This window comes from Apteryx rowi, unplaced genomic scaffold (genome assembly GCF_003343035.1).
Source record: "Apteryx rowi isolate R43461 unplaced genomic scaffold, aptRow1 scaffold_86, whole genome shotgun sequence".
NCBI classification, from domain to species: Eukaryota; Metazoa; Chordata; class Aves; order Apterygiformes; family Apterygidae; genus Apteryx; species Apteryx rowi.
In genome coordinates this window covers 320,725-340,245 of record NW_020451160.1, presented here as the reverse complement: position 1 = coordinate 340,245, position 19,521 = coordinate 320,725, and the positions used below count along the sequence as shown (strand labels likewise).

General features: G+C 49.1%; 1 protein-coding gene across 1 annotated transcript in view; it reads right to left on the bottom strand.

Moving 5' to 3' along the window:
- Nucleotides 1-1,418: 1,418 nt before the first annotated feature.
- Nucleotides 1,419-19,521, bottom strand: part of UBE2O (ubiquitin conjugating enzyme E2 O) — a 32,245-nt gene continuing 14,142 nt past the window's right edge. Inside the window, exons 10-19 of the mRNA XM_026090569.1 lie at nucleotides 18,907-19,409; nucleotides 16,480-16,634; nucleotides 14,872-14,984; nucleotides 13,611-13,736; nucleotides 12,159-12,248; nucleotides 9,047-9,704; nucleotides 7,859-7,995; nucleotides 7,099-7,302; nucleotides 6,268-6,325; nucleotides 1,419-4,540 (exon numbers count right to left, since the gene is read on the bottom strand). Of these exons, the coding sequence (XP_025946354.1) occupies nucleotides 3,777-4,540; nucleotides 6,268-6,325; nucleotides 7,099-7,302; nucleotides 7,859-7,995; nucleotides 9,047-9,704; nucleotides 12,159-12,248; nucleotides 13,611-13,736; nucleotides 14,872-14,984; nucleotides 16,480-16,634; nucleotides 18,907-19,409 (2,808 nt within the window). The 3' untranslated portion in view covers nucleotides 1,419-3,776. The remainder of the gene's footprint in view (nucleotides 4,541-6,267; nucleotides 6,326-7,098; nucleotides 7,303-7,858; nucleotides 7,996-9,046; nucleotides 9,705-12,158; nucleotides 12,249-13,610; nucleotides 13,737-14,871; nucleotides 14,985-16,479; nucleotides 16,635-18,906; nucleotides 19,410-19,521) is intronic.

Below are 19,521 nucleotides of genomic sequence, written 5' to 3'. Positions count from 1 at the left end.
CCTCCCGCCGGGCTTCCCAGGGCTGCAAAGGGCGTCGCGGCAGCCGGGGTCCGGCCCATCTGCCGAGGCAGCGGCCGGCTCAGCTGCCAGCCGTGCCGCGACGCCAGGTTATCCTGCCGGCTGCCAGGCCGTACAGCTGCCCCGGGTAAAGCGCCTGACACGGATGTCGCGGGAGTTTTTTGAGCCTATTTGCAGCAGCATCCATAAGCTGCAGGGGAAAGCGGGCAGCTCCTTGCAGCCCGATGTGCCCGGCTCGCCCGTGCTCACAGCCCCCGCAGCGCCCCCGACTCCAGGCAGCGGGACCCCGACCAGGAAAGAGAAATTAAAAAAAGGGGGGGGGAAAAAAAAAAAAAAAAAAAAAGACAACAGGCAGAACTACTCACAGAGGCAAAATTTAATGGCAAGTCATCTTCCCTCCTTTATTACACCTTGGTTAGCCAAACAAAAAAAAATTCTGCAGGTAAAAAAAGTTTTAATGGTCACACAGCACTTTATACATATATCGTAAGCAACCAAGCATCCACATCTGCACGTGAACAACACACCTCTAAGCATGGCCTCAATAGTCAGTTTTTTTTTTTTTCCTCATTTAAATACTGTACAGAATCAAGGCTACAAACTGATTTTGTTATGCTTCTTCCCCAACCCCAGCACTTAAAACAGTTACAGGCTGTTCTTATTTATACATCACACAGTCGTGTAGCCAGTTTTAAGGCTAACAATATGCATCATGCTTTGGCTTTTTTTTTTTTGTGTGTTTTTAATTTTTTTTTTTTTAAGGTTTTAGCCTTTTAAATTTTGTTACCCTTAAATATTACATACATACACAAAAAATTACATAGCTGCAGTGTGCTCACCACCAACCTCATCACCCAGGGGCTTCACATTATCAAAAGCTTAGAAAATTTGTAAACCTCTGTGCACACTTCGGTTTGGGACAGCCAGCTACGGAGAGCGAGCGATGCTATGGGTAGCGGCAGCCAGGGAACAGCACGTCCCCTTCCAGCAGGCCGATAAACATCTCCTCGGTAGGAAGCCCCAGGAACCTGTGCAAAAGCTCTTGGTTACGATCGGAGGAAACAAAGACTTTTTTGGGTGAAGGGGAGGAACTGCCGGGCAGAGCGATGCCGGCGGCGCCGGGTCCCTGCCCTCCTCCCCGGCGGGTTGGCAGCCCGACCTTCCCCTGCTGCCTCGCTGCCGGCGCCGAGCCCTTGCCCACCACTTTCCCGTGAGATGAGAGAACTGCAGAGCGTAACGGGTGGGGGAAGCAGGACCCAGCACCACCTCCATCTCCCCACCCCGGCCACGTTATGGGCCTAACGGGTTTTCTCCCYGCCGCCGTCTCCCTCCCCGCTTGGAGGGGGCAGAAGGACAGCAGCAGTGGGGAACGCAGCGGACAGAGGAATTCGGCATCTATAGGTCACCGACTGTAATTATGTCCAGTAAGAGGGTTAATCATCTGTGGAACAAGCCTCTCTACTGCCTGCCTTGCCCTTCCCTTGCCCCGAAGCAGCAGCCGCACACCCCCACCCACTCAGTCCTTTACGCTGGAGTTCCCCTTCTCGCTCACAAAGTGATTCATTCATCGAGCATCAGCGACAGCCAGGGAGAAGCCGCGAGTTACACGTTCAGCTCACGCTGCCCTGCCCGCGGCTCAAAGCATCTCTCCATGCCCCAGCTCGGGGCTTGCCACGCTGCCCAGACCACCTGCTTGCCGGACACGGAGGGCTCTCGGGGCTGGAGCGGGTGATCCACCCGCAGGCCAACRCTTCCAGAGCTCTGCGGGTCCGGTCTTCATTCATGGCCAAGTCCTGCTTCCTCCAGAGCGCCGGGAGCAGGATGAACCCAGTGAAATCCTGGCAGCRGATGGTCACGCACAAAGGGCTTGTGTGCGGGCAGGCTGGCTCTAGAGCATGGTGGGGGCAGCTAAAGACACCAGGTGCAGAGACCTGGGTTGGAGGGGAGGGATTTAGGCCAGTAGGTTCAGATCCCAGCCCTTCAAGTAGCAGAAAACACTTTGTAAACACAGTGGGATTAGACTGCTGCTGTTCCCGGTTTCAAAATGAGGAGACCTGGGTGAAGGGTGGGGGGGAACACAGGCATGGCTGAGCTAGAGTAAAGAGGAGTTTTGTCTCCATCCTTACTTCTGGCAGAGCTGAGTGATCAGCCCGATTCCTCTCCAGCAAAGCCTGGCATCAGCAGCTCCCCGTGGCGGCTGGAAGGAAGACTGTGACACAGACTGTGCTCCACATGGGTGCCGAGTGGGTGCTTCTCCAATGCCTAACACTGGGCAAATGCAGCAGTGCTGGAGCGTGATCTCCCAGCTCCAGAAGTGACAGTACATGTGTGCACACACACAGAAAAAAAGGCTTAGGCAAGGTGTCCTGACTAGGAGACTCTGGCTCTGATAAGTCACTGCTTCAAAGTGCTCAAGGTCACCAGCTCAGACAGCTTTCTCGCTGCTGAAACATGGGCTGATCTTGCCAGCYGTTTCCTATAGCAGCATCACAGCACCGCAGTCGAGATTAAGGATGTTATGTGCTGTATCCGCAATGCTACCTGCCACAGGGGATTTGGGCCATCATAGGAAACGGCTGGCAAGGGAAGGAATTGATAACAATCCACACCAACATCTGATGTGCTCCAGTTACTGGCTGAGCAGCAGCACAGAAATGGTCACGAACTGCTGCTGCTACAACAGGACCTAGTCACAACACAACAGATCCTTTCCCTTCAGCGACCCTGCCTCAAACAGCTCCAAAATACCCATCTACAGCCAAATGGTGGAGAAGCAGCAGCCATACCAAGTTCACCATCCGGACTAGCTGCTAGATCTACAACACGCACAAGATCACTCTTCACCTCCTACCCAGGCGAGGCTGAGATCTAGGGGTACCTGTAGTGCTGTGTGACAGCCAGGATGGCTGGGAATGAAAGATTCAGATACCTAAGCAAATACCAAGGGCAGAACCCTGAATCCCATGTATTTCTAGAAGACAGGCATGCATGGTAGGGAAAGGGAAATTTGCCTTACTCTGGAGAATAAGAAGTGGGGATGCCTAGAATTGCTTCCAGAAGAAAGACCAGAAGACACAGAACGAGATGGAAACCCCGCAGCACTACCAGGGCTGAACAAGTACTAGCGCAGAGCTCTGGCTCTGCGTACCAAGTCCTGATCAAAGAACCTTGTAGCTATCAGTGAACAACTAAGACTACAGCAACTCTGTATGGTGTAGACAACTTCAATGCAAACACAATCCAATGTCTAAGTACATATAAGCTGGGGTAGACTTTATAAAACCCATGGTAATGCAGAGAAAAAAAATGAAATATTGGGAGGGCATTGCCCTTCATCTCCAGATACTACACCAATCACTTCTCTTGGCTTGAACCCCAACAGAACAAACTGTTGGGTGTAGCGCTGGGTGGGAAGAGTCTTTGTGTGGAAAGGTGCCCCAAGATGAAAGTGCAGAGGGAATGTGGCTGCAAGACTGCTTCTGTGCAGGTCTCAAATCTTACCATTGCAGGATCAAACTCGCAAGAGGAGCACGTACATAGGACAGGGGGGAAGGAAGGAGGGCTGGGGGCAAAGAGTTATTCATGCTTAGACAACCTTTCCTTGGAGGAGCAATCAGGCCTACCAACTTCTTTGGAACAAACCAAGCTGAGGAAGAAAAGCTGGAAGGAGAAGCCAGTTTACTTGTAACAGCATTTGCCAATTTCCTTTCTGCTGCTTTCCCTTCTCCCCTGCACCTGCCTGTCCCTAACCTGATGGTTTATTTGTCCTCTGTCCACTCTGGGATATTGGCCCCTGCTAAGGCAGCCCGGTACTGCTGCAAGACACCACGGATGCTTTTAATGAACCCCTTGGACAAAGGGAAGAGGGGGAACCCAATATCGGGGTAACCACTCTTCTCCGGAAGGAAACTCCTGTAGCTCTTCCTCCTTTTCTTTGGTTTCACACTAGGCTGCAAGGCAGAGTCCTGGGCAGCCTTCCCCTCGTCCGTTCGGTCTCTGGCCAGGTCTACCTCCCTGGCTTGGCCTGTGCTCTCCGAGTCTGAGTACTGGTGGAGATCACCGGCGTTGGGTGTCGAGGTTGTGAACTCTGACTCATCCAGCTCCTCCTTCCCGTCGAGTGCTGAGTCGGAAAACTCTGCTGCTGCCCCCTGCTCCGAAGAGCTGCCGTACTCCCCCAGTAACTCYGCATTGTCTCCTGGGCTCTCAGACAGGGTGCCGCAAGCTGAAAGGAGGGAGGTGGAATCTGCCCCATTGGCCTGTTCGTGGCTCCGCTCTACCAGCTCGTTCGTCTCCAGCCAGGACTCAATGCGGGACACCAGGCGCCAACCGTTGCAGCGAAAATGCTCACGGATTTCGTGCTCAAAGACTTCCACTGGCCTGCGCAGCAGCTGCATCATCGACTGCACCACCCGGATCAGGGTCATCTCATTGTAGCAGCGGCTGTTCTCATAGCCCTCCTGAAGGCCACGGTCGCTGTCAAACCCTGCCTCGTTGTAATAGGGCTCATTCACTAGGATAAGACCTGCCAGAAGAAAGGGAGAGCAACAGGTTAGAGGAGGAACTTTGCTGGAAATAGTCATCCACAGTGGAAACCGCTGGGCCTTGATTTTTGCCAACATGTTTGAGGTTCAAGTTTCATGGCACTGTCTCTCTGAGAGATGACACCAGCTTCACCTTTCAACCACGTTGATGCAAACAGCTCAAGACTGGCAGGAAGCAGCACAGGCAAGGAAGGCACTGCAGGAGATCATATAGCAGGGAAGTTGTGCTTTGACTTCAAGCACTTAGTAGAGGCCAGGTTGGACAAAGGGGAAGACGCATTGGACTGATATCCCACGGGGAGCGCTTGYGTGAATGGGTCTGTGGCCTTCTGCTAGGGGCTGGGGTTCTCTTAGGCCCTGCCAACGGCATCGGAGTTCAAGATCCTTGGCTGGCAAGCACAGGCTTCCACCAGCACAATGCAGAGTGCACACAACAGCGCACAGGAAGGCAAGAGGGAGGGAAGGAGAAAGATTTTGTAGCTCCCTTCCCTCCCTTTCTGGCAAAACAACCATCGGAAAATTACAAGCAACATGTAAACTAATCTAAACACACCCAAAGCTTTCTCCTCCTTAAATACAACTTTTTTCTCCTCTTAATCGGAAGGCCAAACATAGGTAACCGGTTTGAATCTGGTCCTACTGCTTTTCCCAGAATAGGCCCTCAGACGGAACAGTAACAAGACACAGTGAGTTTGGTGACAAGTCACCCGTACCAAGCTTTCTCCTGCCTGTTTCTAGCTTCATGTAGTTACATGCATGTAGCAACAGCACCAATGCTGCCAGGCTGCTGGCAGCCCGCCACAAACTGCATTAGAGCTGGCAGAGATGAGATCACGAGTCTCTCAGAGCCCAGGCAGCAGGAGGGGGAGAGGAGATTTGTCACTAGCACTAAGGTGCTCCAGTAAAGCACTCAGCATTTCACCTTCTAAATTTGGATCCTCAGCTTTGTAAATGAGAAAAGGCATTTCTCATGGTGTTGTCTCTCAAAAGAAGGATACAGGTAGGCTGAGAGACTTCAGAGGGCCAGGAGTAGCCTGCTGATTCAAGGCAGGAGCCCTTGGTCTGTGTCAAAGGTTTCCCAAGTCACATTCCTGGGCTGTCTGGATAGAAAGGAGGCCTTGGGGAAAACACTTCATTTGGCCTGCCTGCTCTCAAACCAGACTGTGGCAGAGCAAAACCCTGAGGCAGGAAACCCTGAGGCAGGTCTAGGCACACCTCTAATTATTCAGCTTTGGAAGCCGTGTAAACACCAGYATTGTGTGCAAAAATATACTCAATGTAGAATGGGCGGCTGACTTGGGATAAAAACAGCCCCGTGAAGGGAGCCCGGTTTAGCAGCAACTTCAACTCTGTAACTCTAGTAACTGGCTGAGGACACAGTRGTTCACCTTTGTCAGCTCAGAATAACAAGCAGAACAGCTCTGCAGTTAGCTGCTGCAGTGAGAAGGGAAAGCATTGTGTCAGAGACCTGGGATGCAGCCAAGAATCAGGGCATGAGAAAAGCTTGCACCTGTTTGGACTATCGACTTGGAGAGATAAGGAGAGGATGTTGCTTTGTCCAGCAAGGGGAGAGCACAGCTGGCACCGCCTTGCGCACAGGGAGTTGCGGATCCCATTTGCCCCTGCCCCCACCCCACACACTTCGGCCTGCATCCCCTCTCCTTTCCCCTGGCTCTTCCTGTCCTGCAGGCTCTGCAAGAGCATTTACCTTGGATGGAGATGAGTACTTGAAGGAGGCTGGATTTACTAGTCCACCTTTCTGTCCCCTGAAACACATACAAATGAGTCAGTACAAAATAAAGGGCTGAAGCAGCACTGGTTTGCTCTGTGTGTGTGTAGAGTGCTGGATGAAGGCAGGCCCTAATCTCTAGGCTGAGCAGACATAGATGGGAGTTTCAGGTCCCCCTCCGCATCCCTATTGCTAAAGTCTTGCGGTTTGCAGAAGGAACGTGACATGCTCGCGTCCCTGTTGTGCCAACCCAACTCTCCGTCGCCTTCTGCTAGTCCAGCCCTGTGCTCATCACCCCAGTTGGGCCTGCAACGTTGTAAGCTTATTGCATCAGACACCAGCTCCAATCCCCCCAGAGCTACCCCAATCTGTCTACCCAAGACAGACACCATTCCACCAGCTCTGCTTATTCCCAGTCCCCAGCTGGGCTTTGTGCCACACTGCAGTCCTCATCCAAAGTCTAGGTGATGGGGACTTAACCATAGCAGAACACCCCATATTTGTGTTGGAATCTTTTCTCCCTCTTGGCTCTGTCCAACCACAACACAGTCTGGCTAGTTGGACTACAGGCTTCTTCATCAAGATAGGACTGGCAATGGCCAAACACAATCCCAGAGGAAGCCAAAATATGCTAGTTATCTACTCCAGGTATCTAAAGCAGAGCCCAAAGTCTAAGCCCCCTCCCAGTTCAAGCACTATCTGAGACCAGAAGTCATCCAGGACTTTTGGCCTGGCAGGAAGTGGCTTGCTCTGAAAGCTGGCCTTGTGGCACGACAACCATTTCCTGCGGAGGAGCGAAGACAGCATTACCTTGCCTATCCATGTCCCCAGGAGGCTGACGCACACTTTGCCATTGTCGTACAGGTTGGGATTCAGTCTCCCGCTGCACTGGGAGAGGTAGCGAAAGAGAGGCGGGACAGCAGGGTAGATGTTGGGGAGCTGGATATCGAAGAGAAAGAGGCCATCTTCATAGGGTGTGCGCGTGGGCCCTTTTATAAGTGCTGAGAAGAGATCCTGTGGAGAGAAGCAATATGAACTACTAGGCACTATGAATGTCCTCTTACCATGGCAGAGTTGAACTTGCAGAGAAAGGACAGGGGGGGCTACAATTAATGCAGCCCTYGTTGTGGACCTGCAGGGGTCAGCTCAGACAACACCTCTAAGGGCATTTTTACTTCAAAGCTGCGTTTCTACTACGGTCCCATAGCAGACCCAGCCTCTGGGTCTGAAGCAGGGCTTCAGAAGATGGTCAACCCCCACCACTCTGCCCACTGGTTACACCATACCTTGCTGACTGCCGACCTGCCTTTTCTGCGCAGCAGGACATGCAGCCCAGTGGGCCAAACTCCTGAAACAGGCTCCTTGCTGTGAGGAGGTCTGTGTTGTTTGCCACCCCGGTTTGGGGAACATGAGAGAAACCATTTATGATAATTAGAGCCTTACTTAACAGGCTGCACATGTTCATGCAGCTCCAATGCAAGGGATTAAGGCTAAGCAGAGAATTCTACAGCAAGCCACCAGTCTGCAAAGTCCAGCACCAACACACAAGCACTTGAGTGCAGACACTTGCCATTCGGTCCTCAAAGGTTTTGACCATGATGCCATCAGGCAGGGAGGTGGCCAAGAGAGCCATCTCTTTCCGCACGGTGCTAAAGAACTTCTTTGCTTCTGGAGGCTGGAACTCCATTTTCTTGAAGGCATGGGTATCTGCGGGGCAAGGAGCAGAAAGGGATTGAAGCCTGCCTTTGGGAACCGCCACAGGCTTTCTGAATGCAAATTTTTCCACACATTATTAAGTGCATCTTTGGGAAGAGAAGAAATAGGGAATACCAGCAAGGGAAGCTTCAGAAATATCTTGAAGACCCCTGACTCTTGTAGCAACAGGAAGCACCACAACTCCTCAAGCTATCCCAGCTCCTGTGTCAACCCAGACCAATTAAACTTGCTCTGGTGCTGAGCCGGGAGACAGCCTAGAGATTATTTTTTCCCCACACTGTACAGCAGCCACGACCTGCATCTTCTGTTCTCATGGCCCTACACAACATTGCCCCTGTGCCCCACAAGGCACCCTGCCCCATAGCCGGGACAATGATGCATCAGAGTGACAACCCTTTCTCTGCAAAACCTGAGTGCAGCTTGTATTTCTATTTATACACCCCTGCAGGTTCAGAACAGTTTGGCCACCTTTCCTTCTCAGGTCTGGCCCAGATGGCTGGCTTGCAAGCACCTTGGGCTCTGCTGTCACCAATGTTCCACACAACCAGATGCTCTTTTTTATTTTTGGCTGAGTAACATTGGCACAAGTGAACACGGACACTCACCCACCAAGGACACCCAGCACAAGAACACCAGCTGTTCCTGTTCAGCTTCTCAACCAACTCATCCCTGCAGAAAAGCCTGAACAAATCCTGTAGCTTTAAAGAAAGTATCTGCAATGGAAAGTGACTGATCTCAGAAGCCCTTCAAAGCTGTTTACAAAGTAGACAAAAGGGAAACCTGTTTTTGTGGCTTGAGAAATAGTGGCGGTGTTTAGAAATGCCTCCTAAAAGCCAGGTTTAGGTGCCAGAACAAACTGTGCTATAGAGAAGCTGTCTTGAATTTCTTCTCCCCTGTTAATGAACTGTGATAAGGACTGGAAAGACGACCAGACACCCAGTCCAAAAGGCCTAGAAGCAAAGGCTGTAGAGAAGGAGAAACACTGCAAGACAGTCATGAAGGAGAGAGTCTACCAGACTGGCCTGACCTGACAGACACTCACCTGGAGCATACTCCAGCACAGAGAAGACCTCTCCCTTGGCGCTGGTGAAGGTGACTCCAGGCTTGCCTCCGCTCTGCTGACAGAGCACTGGTGTCTCACTGGGCCACTCTGACCTCACCGGCGTCTGGGCCTCTGCTTTTTCTTCCTTCTTCTCTGTCTCCACCATGGCTTCCATCTTTTCCTCCTCTGCAATAGCCACATTATCCAAGGTCTTCTTTAGATTTTCCTGTAGCTTTTTAATGTCATCCAAGAACTTCTTCTCCCGAGTGGGCTTTTCCAGCTCCACAGTTGGGGAGGTGGGAGAGCCAGTCAGCAGCTGCTCCACAGTCATATTTTTCAGACTTTCTAAGATCTTGATGGCCTCTTTTAGCTCCCGGAAGCTCTTTGGGGCTCCATCCTTACCAGCTTTCTCTGCAGCGAGATCTGCAACTGCCATAGCCACAGCTCCCTGGACTTGTTCCTCTACTTTTTTCACCTCTTCTGCTGCTGGTTCCTCTGGCTCCAAATCCTCAATTTTTGGGTGGTCATCTTCCATGAGGCCATTGTCTGTCTCCCAGCTGTCGCTTTCATCCTCCCACTCAGAGGATGCCCCACTGGTGCTGCCATCGACAGAATCATAGTCTGACTCCTCAATCTCCGATTCAATGTTGTATAAGTGCTAAAGGAGACCAAAGTTAGAAAAGACACCAATGTATTCATGACTAAAGCACAGACTTTTAGTTGTTTGTAAATGTGGGCAAGTCAGTCCTCCCCATGAAACGGGAGCTACCAGCTAGAATTTGTTGGGTTGTTTCAGTCCCCTTCCATCTATACTGAATGGATTGTGTTTGATCCAAATAATGYGCTCATGAATGACCTGCACAGATTGTAAATCAGCATAGCCCCATCCTCCACCTTCAAAGTAGTGCACTGTGGGAAAACTAGGGCAGTTTTAGGTGGGCTGCAGCATTCCCAGCAGCTGGAATCCAGCCGACCAAGGACAGTATGCATGCACCATCAGCTACACAGATGTCAGAGGGTTCTCTGACTGTGGAGCTAGTTTAGAAGATATTACATGTTGTTATGTGTTGAGTTAGTATTTCTGGTCTTGCTTCCCCACCAGCAACTGCATTGGCATGGAATCCCAGTTTGGCTGCGTCCGCACTCTGTGCTTCCAAAGAGACGATGCTGGAGCTGGAATAACATTTACACACCAGCTCTCTTCTCGTGCAGCACAGAGTAATTGCCAGAGCTCTGCTACGCTTCTTTAGCTGTTGTACCTCACTGTTGCTTAAAATTCAGCTGGGACAATGAAACCTAACTCAAGCTGCTAAACATACTCTTATGTAAAATAGTCTCTTCCCTTTCACTTCCTGGAAGTTGAACCTGCTCACCTTCCATCTAGTCCCATCTCTTATAATCACGCTCTTGCACACAGCTACATCTCTCCTGAGGTCCCCTTGCAGAGGCATACAAACGTACTCACTCCAACTACAACCTCCATCACAGGAGCAGGAGATTAAGAACAACTTTGCAAGGCTGCATTAGGAGAGCTGCAAGATGGAGTGTTTTATCCACAGGCTTCTAATGCTTGAACGATGGTCCAAGAATCCTCTTAATCTTGCAAGATATGATATTGACCCCAGAGGCTAAAGTACACGGACACTCAGTACTCTTGTCAAAGTCTCGAACTGAACCAGCACTGTTCAGCCAGTCCTGTGCCACCCAGAGACAGGCAGCCAGCAGAGGTTAGCTGGGTTCAACACAAGTGACTGCAGGCAGGAAAAGCTATCAAAACTCACTGCCCTCAAAGCCCTCACAGCTAATCCAAATCTGAATTGGAAAGTTAATTAGCCAGTTACGCCATCTTTATTTTTAGAGCTGAGAAAAAGCACCCAGACAGCTCTTCTCTGGGCACATGGACAGGCATTGATAAATCAGTTTTGCCAACTGATAATTCATGCTCCTGACATTTCCCCAACTCCCATAATTACGCAGACAAGCAGAATCGAAGGGACTGGCGTGACACAGCAGGAGCTGCTGCAGAGCCCCAGCGCCGCAGTGTGAGAACAGCCCTTTGTGGAGCACACATCAGACCTCTGATTGTGCCCGTGATCCAAGCACATGTGACAACAGGGGGAAGGGAGACAGCAGCCTGCTTTGTAACACCCTAGTCCATTGCCATAGTGCAGGCATTGACTATTCTACTGTAATTAATGCAGAGCTGCTTGGTTTAAAAAGAAACCTTGATCAAATACTTCCACACGCAAATGCATTTCTGTAGCAGAGGCAATAGCGTTCTCTGCCACACTGATGGAGATGGGACCCTAGAGAAGGTTTTCTTTTGTCTTTGGGCTGTCTGCCTTAATTTGAGGCAACAAGGAGAAGAGACACAGGATTAAAGTGCATGCAGAGCAGTGAAGAACATTAAAAGACAGTACAACAAAACCCCTGAAAACAGAATAATGCAGAAGGCAAAGGAACGGGACTAAGTGGATTAGCAGTGTGATTCTACCTACATTTTTAAGCTTATATTCAACTTCTTTCCCTTCCCACCTTGGGAAGAGATTATGGTCTGATCCCTAGGTCAGCTAAGGTCACATTGTGTGTCTCTAGCCCAGCTTTTGGGGGAGCTTCTTTAGCCAGGTAAAACACTACGGTGTCATTTCATAAGTGAGACTGAACAATCTGCCTTTTAATTAAGCGGTGATTTAGTTGGGCAATGCAGTGAGCCTGGGCTCAAGTCAGGATTGGGGATCACTGAGTTTTGCAAACCCCTCTGCAAAGCAGCAGGCTCTGGAGGCCAGGAACAGGGTAGTGGTCAGAGCTGTATGCAGCGTAGTGAGCGAAGGCAGCAATAGTCTGCCCATGTCTTCCTGGCAGCACAGTTTTTTTTTTTTTTTTTTTTTAATTCAAGAGCAGTGAAGACCAATTAGTTCCTTGGTCCTCCTGACAAAAGCAAGGACTTTAATGTGCTAACAGAAGTGGGAAGTCACCCTATCGCATGGAAAGGGAGCCGTAAATAGAGCAAGACTCCCTTACACAGTGAATCTCTTTGCACTCGGGATTTAAAACCAAGACTTGTCACTCCGACAAGTCACAGGGATACCATGAGCTAGAAACAGGACCTCACCTGAGGCAGAATGATGGTCTTGGAGTTATCAGCCCACACCACTTCCACTTTACTGCTGACATCCACACGAGCCACCTGTCCGACTGAGGGCTGCAGAAACAACAACAAATTGTCAGTCCCCTTTCTTTCCCAGGCACTTGTAGAGCTGGAAGGTTTTGAGAAACATATCTTCCCCAGGTTGGAGGCCTGCATACCTGGATTCTCCTTAACAATGTTCTCATGCTTGCAATTTGGCCAGAGCCAGCTGCAGCAGAAGTAACAGGAGTCCTGGGGATCCCATGGGAGGGGAGAATCCTACACACAGGGTTTTGCTGTTAATCTGAGCTGACAAAGGCAAGACTACTATTTCCTCAGCCAGTTGCCCAAGTTAGAAAGATGAAGCTGCTGTTAAACTTCCTTTGCAGGACTGTTTTATCCCCACTGAGTCACTGCCATGGAGACAAAGAAAATTTACCCCCCACTTCCTCCACCAGGAGAGGACTGGGAGGGGCAGGGCTGACAGCAAACCCTGACTTCTGATCAGCATCAGAGCCATTCAAGGGCTGTGGCCTCTCTGGAAGGCAGCACCACCGGGGGCTCTGCCAGAAAGGGGACAGGAGACCTTCCTCTGAATCGGGCTGCCCTCTAGTGGGATGCCACGAATGGGGCCTTGGCGCTCAGCCACCCAGCAGAAAGGGCTCTCGCAGCAGCTTTTCCCAGCAGAGAGTAAGCGCAGACATGAACAAACATGCCACAGTTGGCATACGGCACGCACAGTAAGTAGCRTCTTACACTGGAAGAAGGTTATTTGGGTCAGCTGAGCAAGCACAGATACATTTCACACCGCTGAAACTAGAATCGCAACAAGAGCCATTCTAAACCTTTTAACCCTTTTTTAGGGCAGCCATCTCAAAAGCTGGAGGTCTTACAGGCACAATAAGGAAGCCTGTTTCCAAGCAGAGAGTGTATTCTCTCCAAAATGAATTGTTCCTTCTTCCCCGCCCCCCCCAGAAGATCAATCAAGTCAACAATCCAAATTAAATGTGTACATGGTAAGTCAGATGAAAACCAGAAGCCCAGTCTTTTGTTAAGTGAAACAGGTTTCTCTAGCTCCAGACAAATTAACCTTTACTCTTGGCTCAGGAATCCATAGAATGGCCTCATGTTAGAATTTATTCTGAAGTCCAAAGCCAGATTTAATTAAAAACATCAATCTCATGTTTGATTCTTGACTCAATTTTGTTTTTGTTCTGTTATAGCCTCAGTCATCATAGTCAAAGGATTTCCAGGTTATATCTCCACTAGACTTGGAGTTTATGTTACTCAGGAGAGCAGGGCACACTACAGTACCAAATTAGCAAGCTAGGGAGTCCAYGTGGGGCCCAAGGCCATACGTCTCCCATTGACTCTTTCACGTGTCCCAACACCAATACCTCATGACATCATGGTCACATAAGCATGCCCAGGACTCACCTCATCTTCCTTAGCTGTGGCTCCCTCCGAGTTGCCAATGCGAATCACAATGTCAGTCGTGCGGAAGCGGAAGTCTGGATGATCAGCAATATCATACACACTCACATCCTCCTCCTCCCCAATCAGCTGCATTGGAGACAGAATGCAAACATGTCAGTCCCAGGATGCTGCGCTGATCTTCAAAGGCTGCCTTCAACACTTGAAGTGCTTTTTGTGTTATATTTTGCCAATTTCCTGTTGGTCCAACAGCCTGCAGCCCGGAGCTGCTGATGTCCCCTCTTTCCATCTCATCCTAYAGTAAACACCTGCTGCTGAGCAGCAGTGCTAGGCATTAGGCACATCAAACAAGGAGCAATAATGAAAGGGAAAAAGGTTATCCTGTCTCATCTGTTTACCCTTACCTTTTACTTCAGGTTTTATACTGCTGTGATCACAAGACAGAGAAGAGGATTTTATACCCTTCTGAACATCCAGATTTCTCAAAGACAGTTCAGTAGGGCTAAAGGATAGCATTTACTTTGGAAACAATCCAAGATAACAGGAAGCTTGACAAAAAGCTTGTCTATTGATAGGAAACATCTTCCATTTGATTTCTCTTGGAAGAAAAGCACTAGGAGGACACAAATATTAGAAATGGGCAGTAAAGGGGAGCATAACCCCAGGACAGACTGATGTTCTGTTTCCAGGTGCAAGGGGCCCTGCTCAGTTAAGACAATCTGATCTCCCACGCTAAGGCAGAGGGCTGCACGCCAGATTTGAGAGGAACTGAGGCAGCACATCTCCAACTAGTCCATCAGGAGTCTGCAAAATACAGTGCTCCAAGGGTATTAGGGGAGGAAGGGACCTACAAGCAAGACTGACTACAGGCAATGTTGCCTTGCAGAGACAAGTAGGACAAATACAAGTCATGGATTCCCTTTCTGTCAACTAGCAGAGACACGGAAGGGAAAAATTCTTATAGTGGAGTTGAGAAATTAACAGCCTGTGACCGCTCCAGTAAAAACCTTCATGCATATCAGAGCCTATCGTTGATCACATGATGTGAACTCTATTTGCACTGGTCTTCAGTATCTTGGGGGCATCTACAAGTATGAAGTGACACCACCTCTAGCAAGTCTTCGAGGCCCAAAGAACACTACTGTTCCTTTTCTCAAGAAAGAGGAGCTAAAATTCCCAGGTTTATCTGTGTGAAGTTTGTGCAGTTTTGTGGCTGCTTCTCCTAGCCGGTCCCAGAGTATGAGGCACCGGCTACTGCACTTACCTCCACATCATCTCCAGTGGCTTTCAACTTGAACCATTTCACCATGCAGGTACGGCCAATATGGTCACCAGACTGCACTACTCCATACACGCCAGGATCCTGGGAACTCTGAGCTTTTGGTCATGATGGTAGGAAAGAAAATAGAAAGGTTAAGCGGAGGAGCACAACCTTCACACAGCAACTGAGACTGCCAGTCCTAAGCTTCAGCTGAAACCCTCCCTTTGTGAATGGCATCAGCAAGAACAGTTCTTCCTACAAAGAACAGCTTTGACTCTTCCTGAGTCAAAACTGTGCTCAGCTAAGAAGTCACATAATTAAATGGGGACATGGAATGATGATAAAACAAGTTGATTGGACAGGGTGAACACATTCACTTTGGGAACACTTTTAAGCTCCATTATCAAGAGAAAATGGGCCATCACCTTGATGCTTGCTCTCTAAACCAGCTCCACCGTGATTCTGACTGCACCAGAGTTTGTGGGCAGGATGGCCAAAAGCTCCCTGGGAGCAGTCGTGGCTGCCAAACTCTTCCTCTAGGACCGTGCCTCCCACAACAACTATGTTCCACTGGAAGAAACGCACTGGACAAACACAGAAAGCAGACAGGATGCAGGTGGATGCAGGTCCAATAGCACCAAAACTGGGCCTGGACCACCTCTCTGGTTCTGCACTGTTATGTAGCACAGCAGTATCCAGCCACCTTTCTGATTTATGTGGCTGACAAGATCCACCTCCTGGCATCCTTAGCAGAAGGACACAAGGAACTGCAGGCATCACAGACTCTGCTTGGAAGGTATGTTTGACAGATGAGGAGAGGAAAACAGATTTTTCAGAGGCCAAACTAGAAATGGAGCCGACAGATGACTTTAGCTTCCATAAACCATGTCCAAGCCACAATACCAGTAGGACTACTAGTCTCATTAGAAATGGTCAAATTAAACAGCAGGTGCTATTTTTATTGTCAAGGCAGCTTTCCATTTTCCCAACCTCAGGCTCTAGTTCTAGACCTGTTACAACAAGACAAGGAGCTGAGAATCAGATGGTGTGCCATCAGTATTTCACACCCCCAAACTCTAAATCTACCTTTTTTCCTGGAACTAGTAGAGACCCTTGCTAGCATCTCCAGTTGGTATGCTGAAGAAAACAGATGCAAGAAGGTGCTTTTTGATACCCATACCACTCCATGAAAACCAGGGGGTCATGCTGGGCAAGCCATACAGAGACAACAGCATGGGACAAGTTGTTCATTTCTCCCCCCATTCTAGGGCAGAGCGCTGAGCTGTTCGCACTTCCAAGGAGAAGACAAGCTGCCTCTAGTTACAGAAAAGCTGAGAAACCTAGTTTTGTTACTCAGCATTTATTCCTTCCACATTTTGCCTGTTATAATTTAACCTCGATATTTAAATAATAGTTCTTTGCTGACATTCATGTAAAGGCACCTGAATCACTGTCTGTCCCTTGTTAGGCTCTTGTGTCTACCTCAAGTGAGTACTATTAACAGCTACTGTAAAAAGAGCTACAAAGTACACCACAAATCCAGACTGAAGAATACACTGCATTTAAGCAACGTTTGTTCCCTAAGGAGAGCATGTTTTTCACACCCAATACCTCTTTTGTCCACCACAAAATCCCCAGGGCAGAACTCATTGTTGTCCAGATGGTGTACTGGAATCAGCTCGTTCGAACGAATGTTTGTCTCCACAGTGCCATCCTGCCACATCACGTCAGCCGAAGTCATTGTGGTCACCACTTCAACAGCAACCCTGGGAACACAGAAAAGCAACAAGTTACCAGAGGAAAAATGCACAAGCACAACCAGAACGTGAGGCTGCCAAGACCAGGAGTTGAGATGGATCTCAACATTTCACAGCAACACAGAAGTCAGTCATCAGGCTGAGGAACAAGTCAGGAAACCCCCATGTAGTCCCAGTGGAAAAAGCTACACAGCAGGCTCCGTTTTGACAGGTTCTCAATCACCACACATGTAATGTGGCTGCAAACATGTATTGCAGGAGGATTTGCTTTCCAGGGAGCCCATGCTGTGCTCATTTTATTCCCAGTGAAGTAAATTAACATGACTACYAGCACCCACTTTCTACACTTGATGGACAGACAAGACAAGAGCTTCAAGTCTTTGAATCTTCTCCACTGAAGCACTCTCTAGGCTGGCAGTTCTAAAGAGTCTTTGAAGCTAGGAGCATGGGACTGGAAAGGAAAAATAAAGCAGCATCTTCCATCTCAGCCCTTCCAAGAAGAAAAAGAGGCAACACAGTGAAAGTGGGTAAAGTAAAATGATATTCTGTTTAAAAGGGAAAATCTCCTTCCCAGCTGTTCACACACACACAGGTGTCTCTGCTGCTCAAAGATGAATCCTAAGCACACAACAATGGACCACATGCTGCTACTTCACCATGGAGCTCAGAGTTGTTTGAAGACACAAGTTGCTTGGGGACAACTTGGATGGATGGAACAGAGCTGCAGGCTAGCCGGACAGGCTGTTCTAATGAACCCCTAACCTTTTCCATGCCTCCTACAGCAGAGGAGATATTCAATCCCATGCTGGCTTTAAATACTGACTTTATTTTGCTGGCTAGGCCTTCCAGATAAAATACAAGTGCCACATTTATACTGGTTTTAAGTTAAACAAAGAAGATACAATAGGCCAATATAACTGTTTTCCACGGCCCTCTTTTTTACAAATATCAACACAGAAATATTTTTAAGTGAAATTTATGTGAAGTTTTTAGTAGTGCCAGCACTTAACAAAAGAACTTATCAGAAAGTGAAGTCTACAACAGGTCATGGTGGGCAACATGTCAAGAGATGGATTCCTTGGAGGGAAATGTTCAGCTGAGGATGGGAGAGTGGAAAGGCAGGCTATCCACAGAAATGATGTGGTCCTGTCCGTGGAGCAGTTTATGCTGCTTTACAAACAAAACCACAGCTTGGCATTAATAAAAATTGCTACGTATCCTCATTAAAAAATAACCAGAGGTCCACATGCTGCCCAGAGAGCTGCAGCCAGTCACTAAATGAAGCTAAAGCCACATGCTGAGCTGGCTCCCTGCAGCTAGAAGATGGCCATGAGCTGACACATCAGACTTGGTGACTAACTAGCAAGCCCATCCACTGCACTTCTCAGCAGTGTTTGTCAGCACACCTACTGATAGTCTCACCAGCTTCACCTGAATATTCAAACAGTGAAGGCCCCTCATACTGAGCTGTGACCAGCTGCCACATATGCCCTTTGAAGTGTCAGCTGGTTTGCATATTCTGTTTCTAAAAAGCCTGAATTTCTTATACCCTGTGACACAGTCGTCTCTGTAAAGTGTCTCAAGAGCAGAACTTTCTTCCTTGTACTGAGCTGCCCAGATGCAGCACAGGTATAGAGGTACAGAGCTCTCCTGGTACATAGGCAAAGATGAAATACCCAAACAGGCAGCGAATGAAGTTCACGGCATTCTCAAAATACCGGACCCCTCAAATCCTGATAACATCACTTTTCTAGGAGGATTCTCGCATATTATCTGCTTTAGTGGTTTCTGATGCTGGATCTACATACAACTAAGTAGTCCAAGGAAGCCAGCAAGACAGGCTAGCCAGCTGTCAGCTGTCTGTGCTCTGAGAATAAACTGTCCATTCATGCTATCATGGTCTATTCTGAGCCTCTCTGCAGAAGCTGCCAAACAAGGCAGCCAATTAGTGTCATGTTTAAGCTATATAGTCTTTATTCACCTGTCTCCTCCTGTGTACACAGAGCCTAGCGCAACACAGATATTCTGTCGATGCCCTGAGGCACAACTGGGATAGAAAAGCATCAGTGTCACATCACGTGGCCCCAGTTATATCAGAAGCTGGACTGAGACCAAGCTCATTTCACACAGGCCACTGCACAGTCATCACAAGATAATCGCTGCTGGTTACTACCAAGCAGTGTCCTAACCATGCCCAACATCATTCTCCACCCAAGCTGGGGAGGCAGTTTACATTAGGGAGGATTTGGCAAGTACGCCTGAGTTTGAAAATCCAGCTCACCTGTCTCCTGGCTTAAACTCTCGTGAAATCTTGGTCTTCTTCTTCTTGTGCTTCCGCTTCAAGTTTTTGATGGAAAGGGGAATGCTCTTCTTGCGCCCGGTGCCGCTGCCACTCTGGGATGAGGCAGTGGAGCTAGCAGAAGAGGTGACAGAGCTAGTGTCATCTGTGTCATCAGCTGCCTCGTCATCAGCATCTTGCTCCATGGACTGAAGCCGGTAATCAGACGACCCCTCATCCTTCAGCAAGAAGGGGGGCTGCTGTTGTCGCACTGCTGCTCCCCCCTTATCCTTCCCTGTTTCTTCAGGTTGCTCTTCCTTTTTCTCCCCCACACTAGGTGCATTGGTGGAAGAGTCCTCCAGCTCACACGTTGGTCTGGGCTTAAGCTCCTCTGATTTTTGGTCAGCAGCTGCAGCAGACTCTTTGTCAGGAGCTTCGCTGGTAGCCTGAGACTCTGGGGAGCATGACATGATCTTCACTATCTGCTTCTTCAGCAGCCTCCTCACCTATAGAAAGCAGGCCTGGGTCAGGTAATAGGTCCCCACGCTCAGCAAGCAGCCCGCCCAGGGGAATGTCTAGCTTGGTACATGGGGTACATGGCTCCCCATGGGCCTCTGC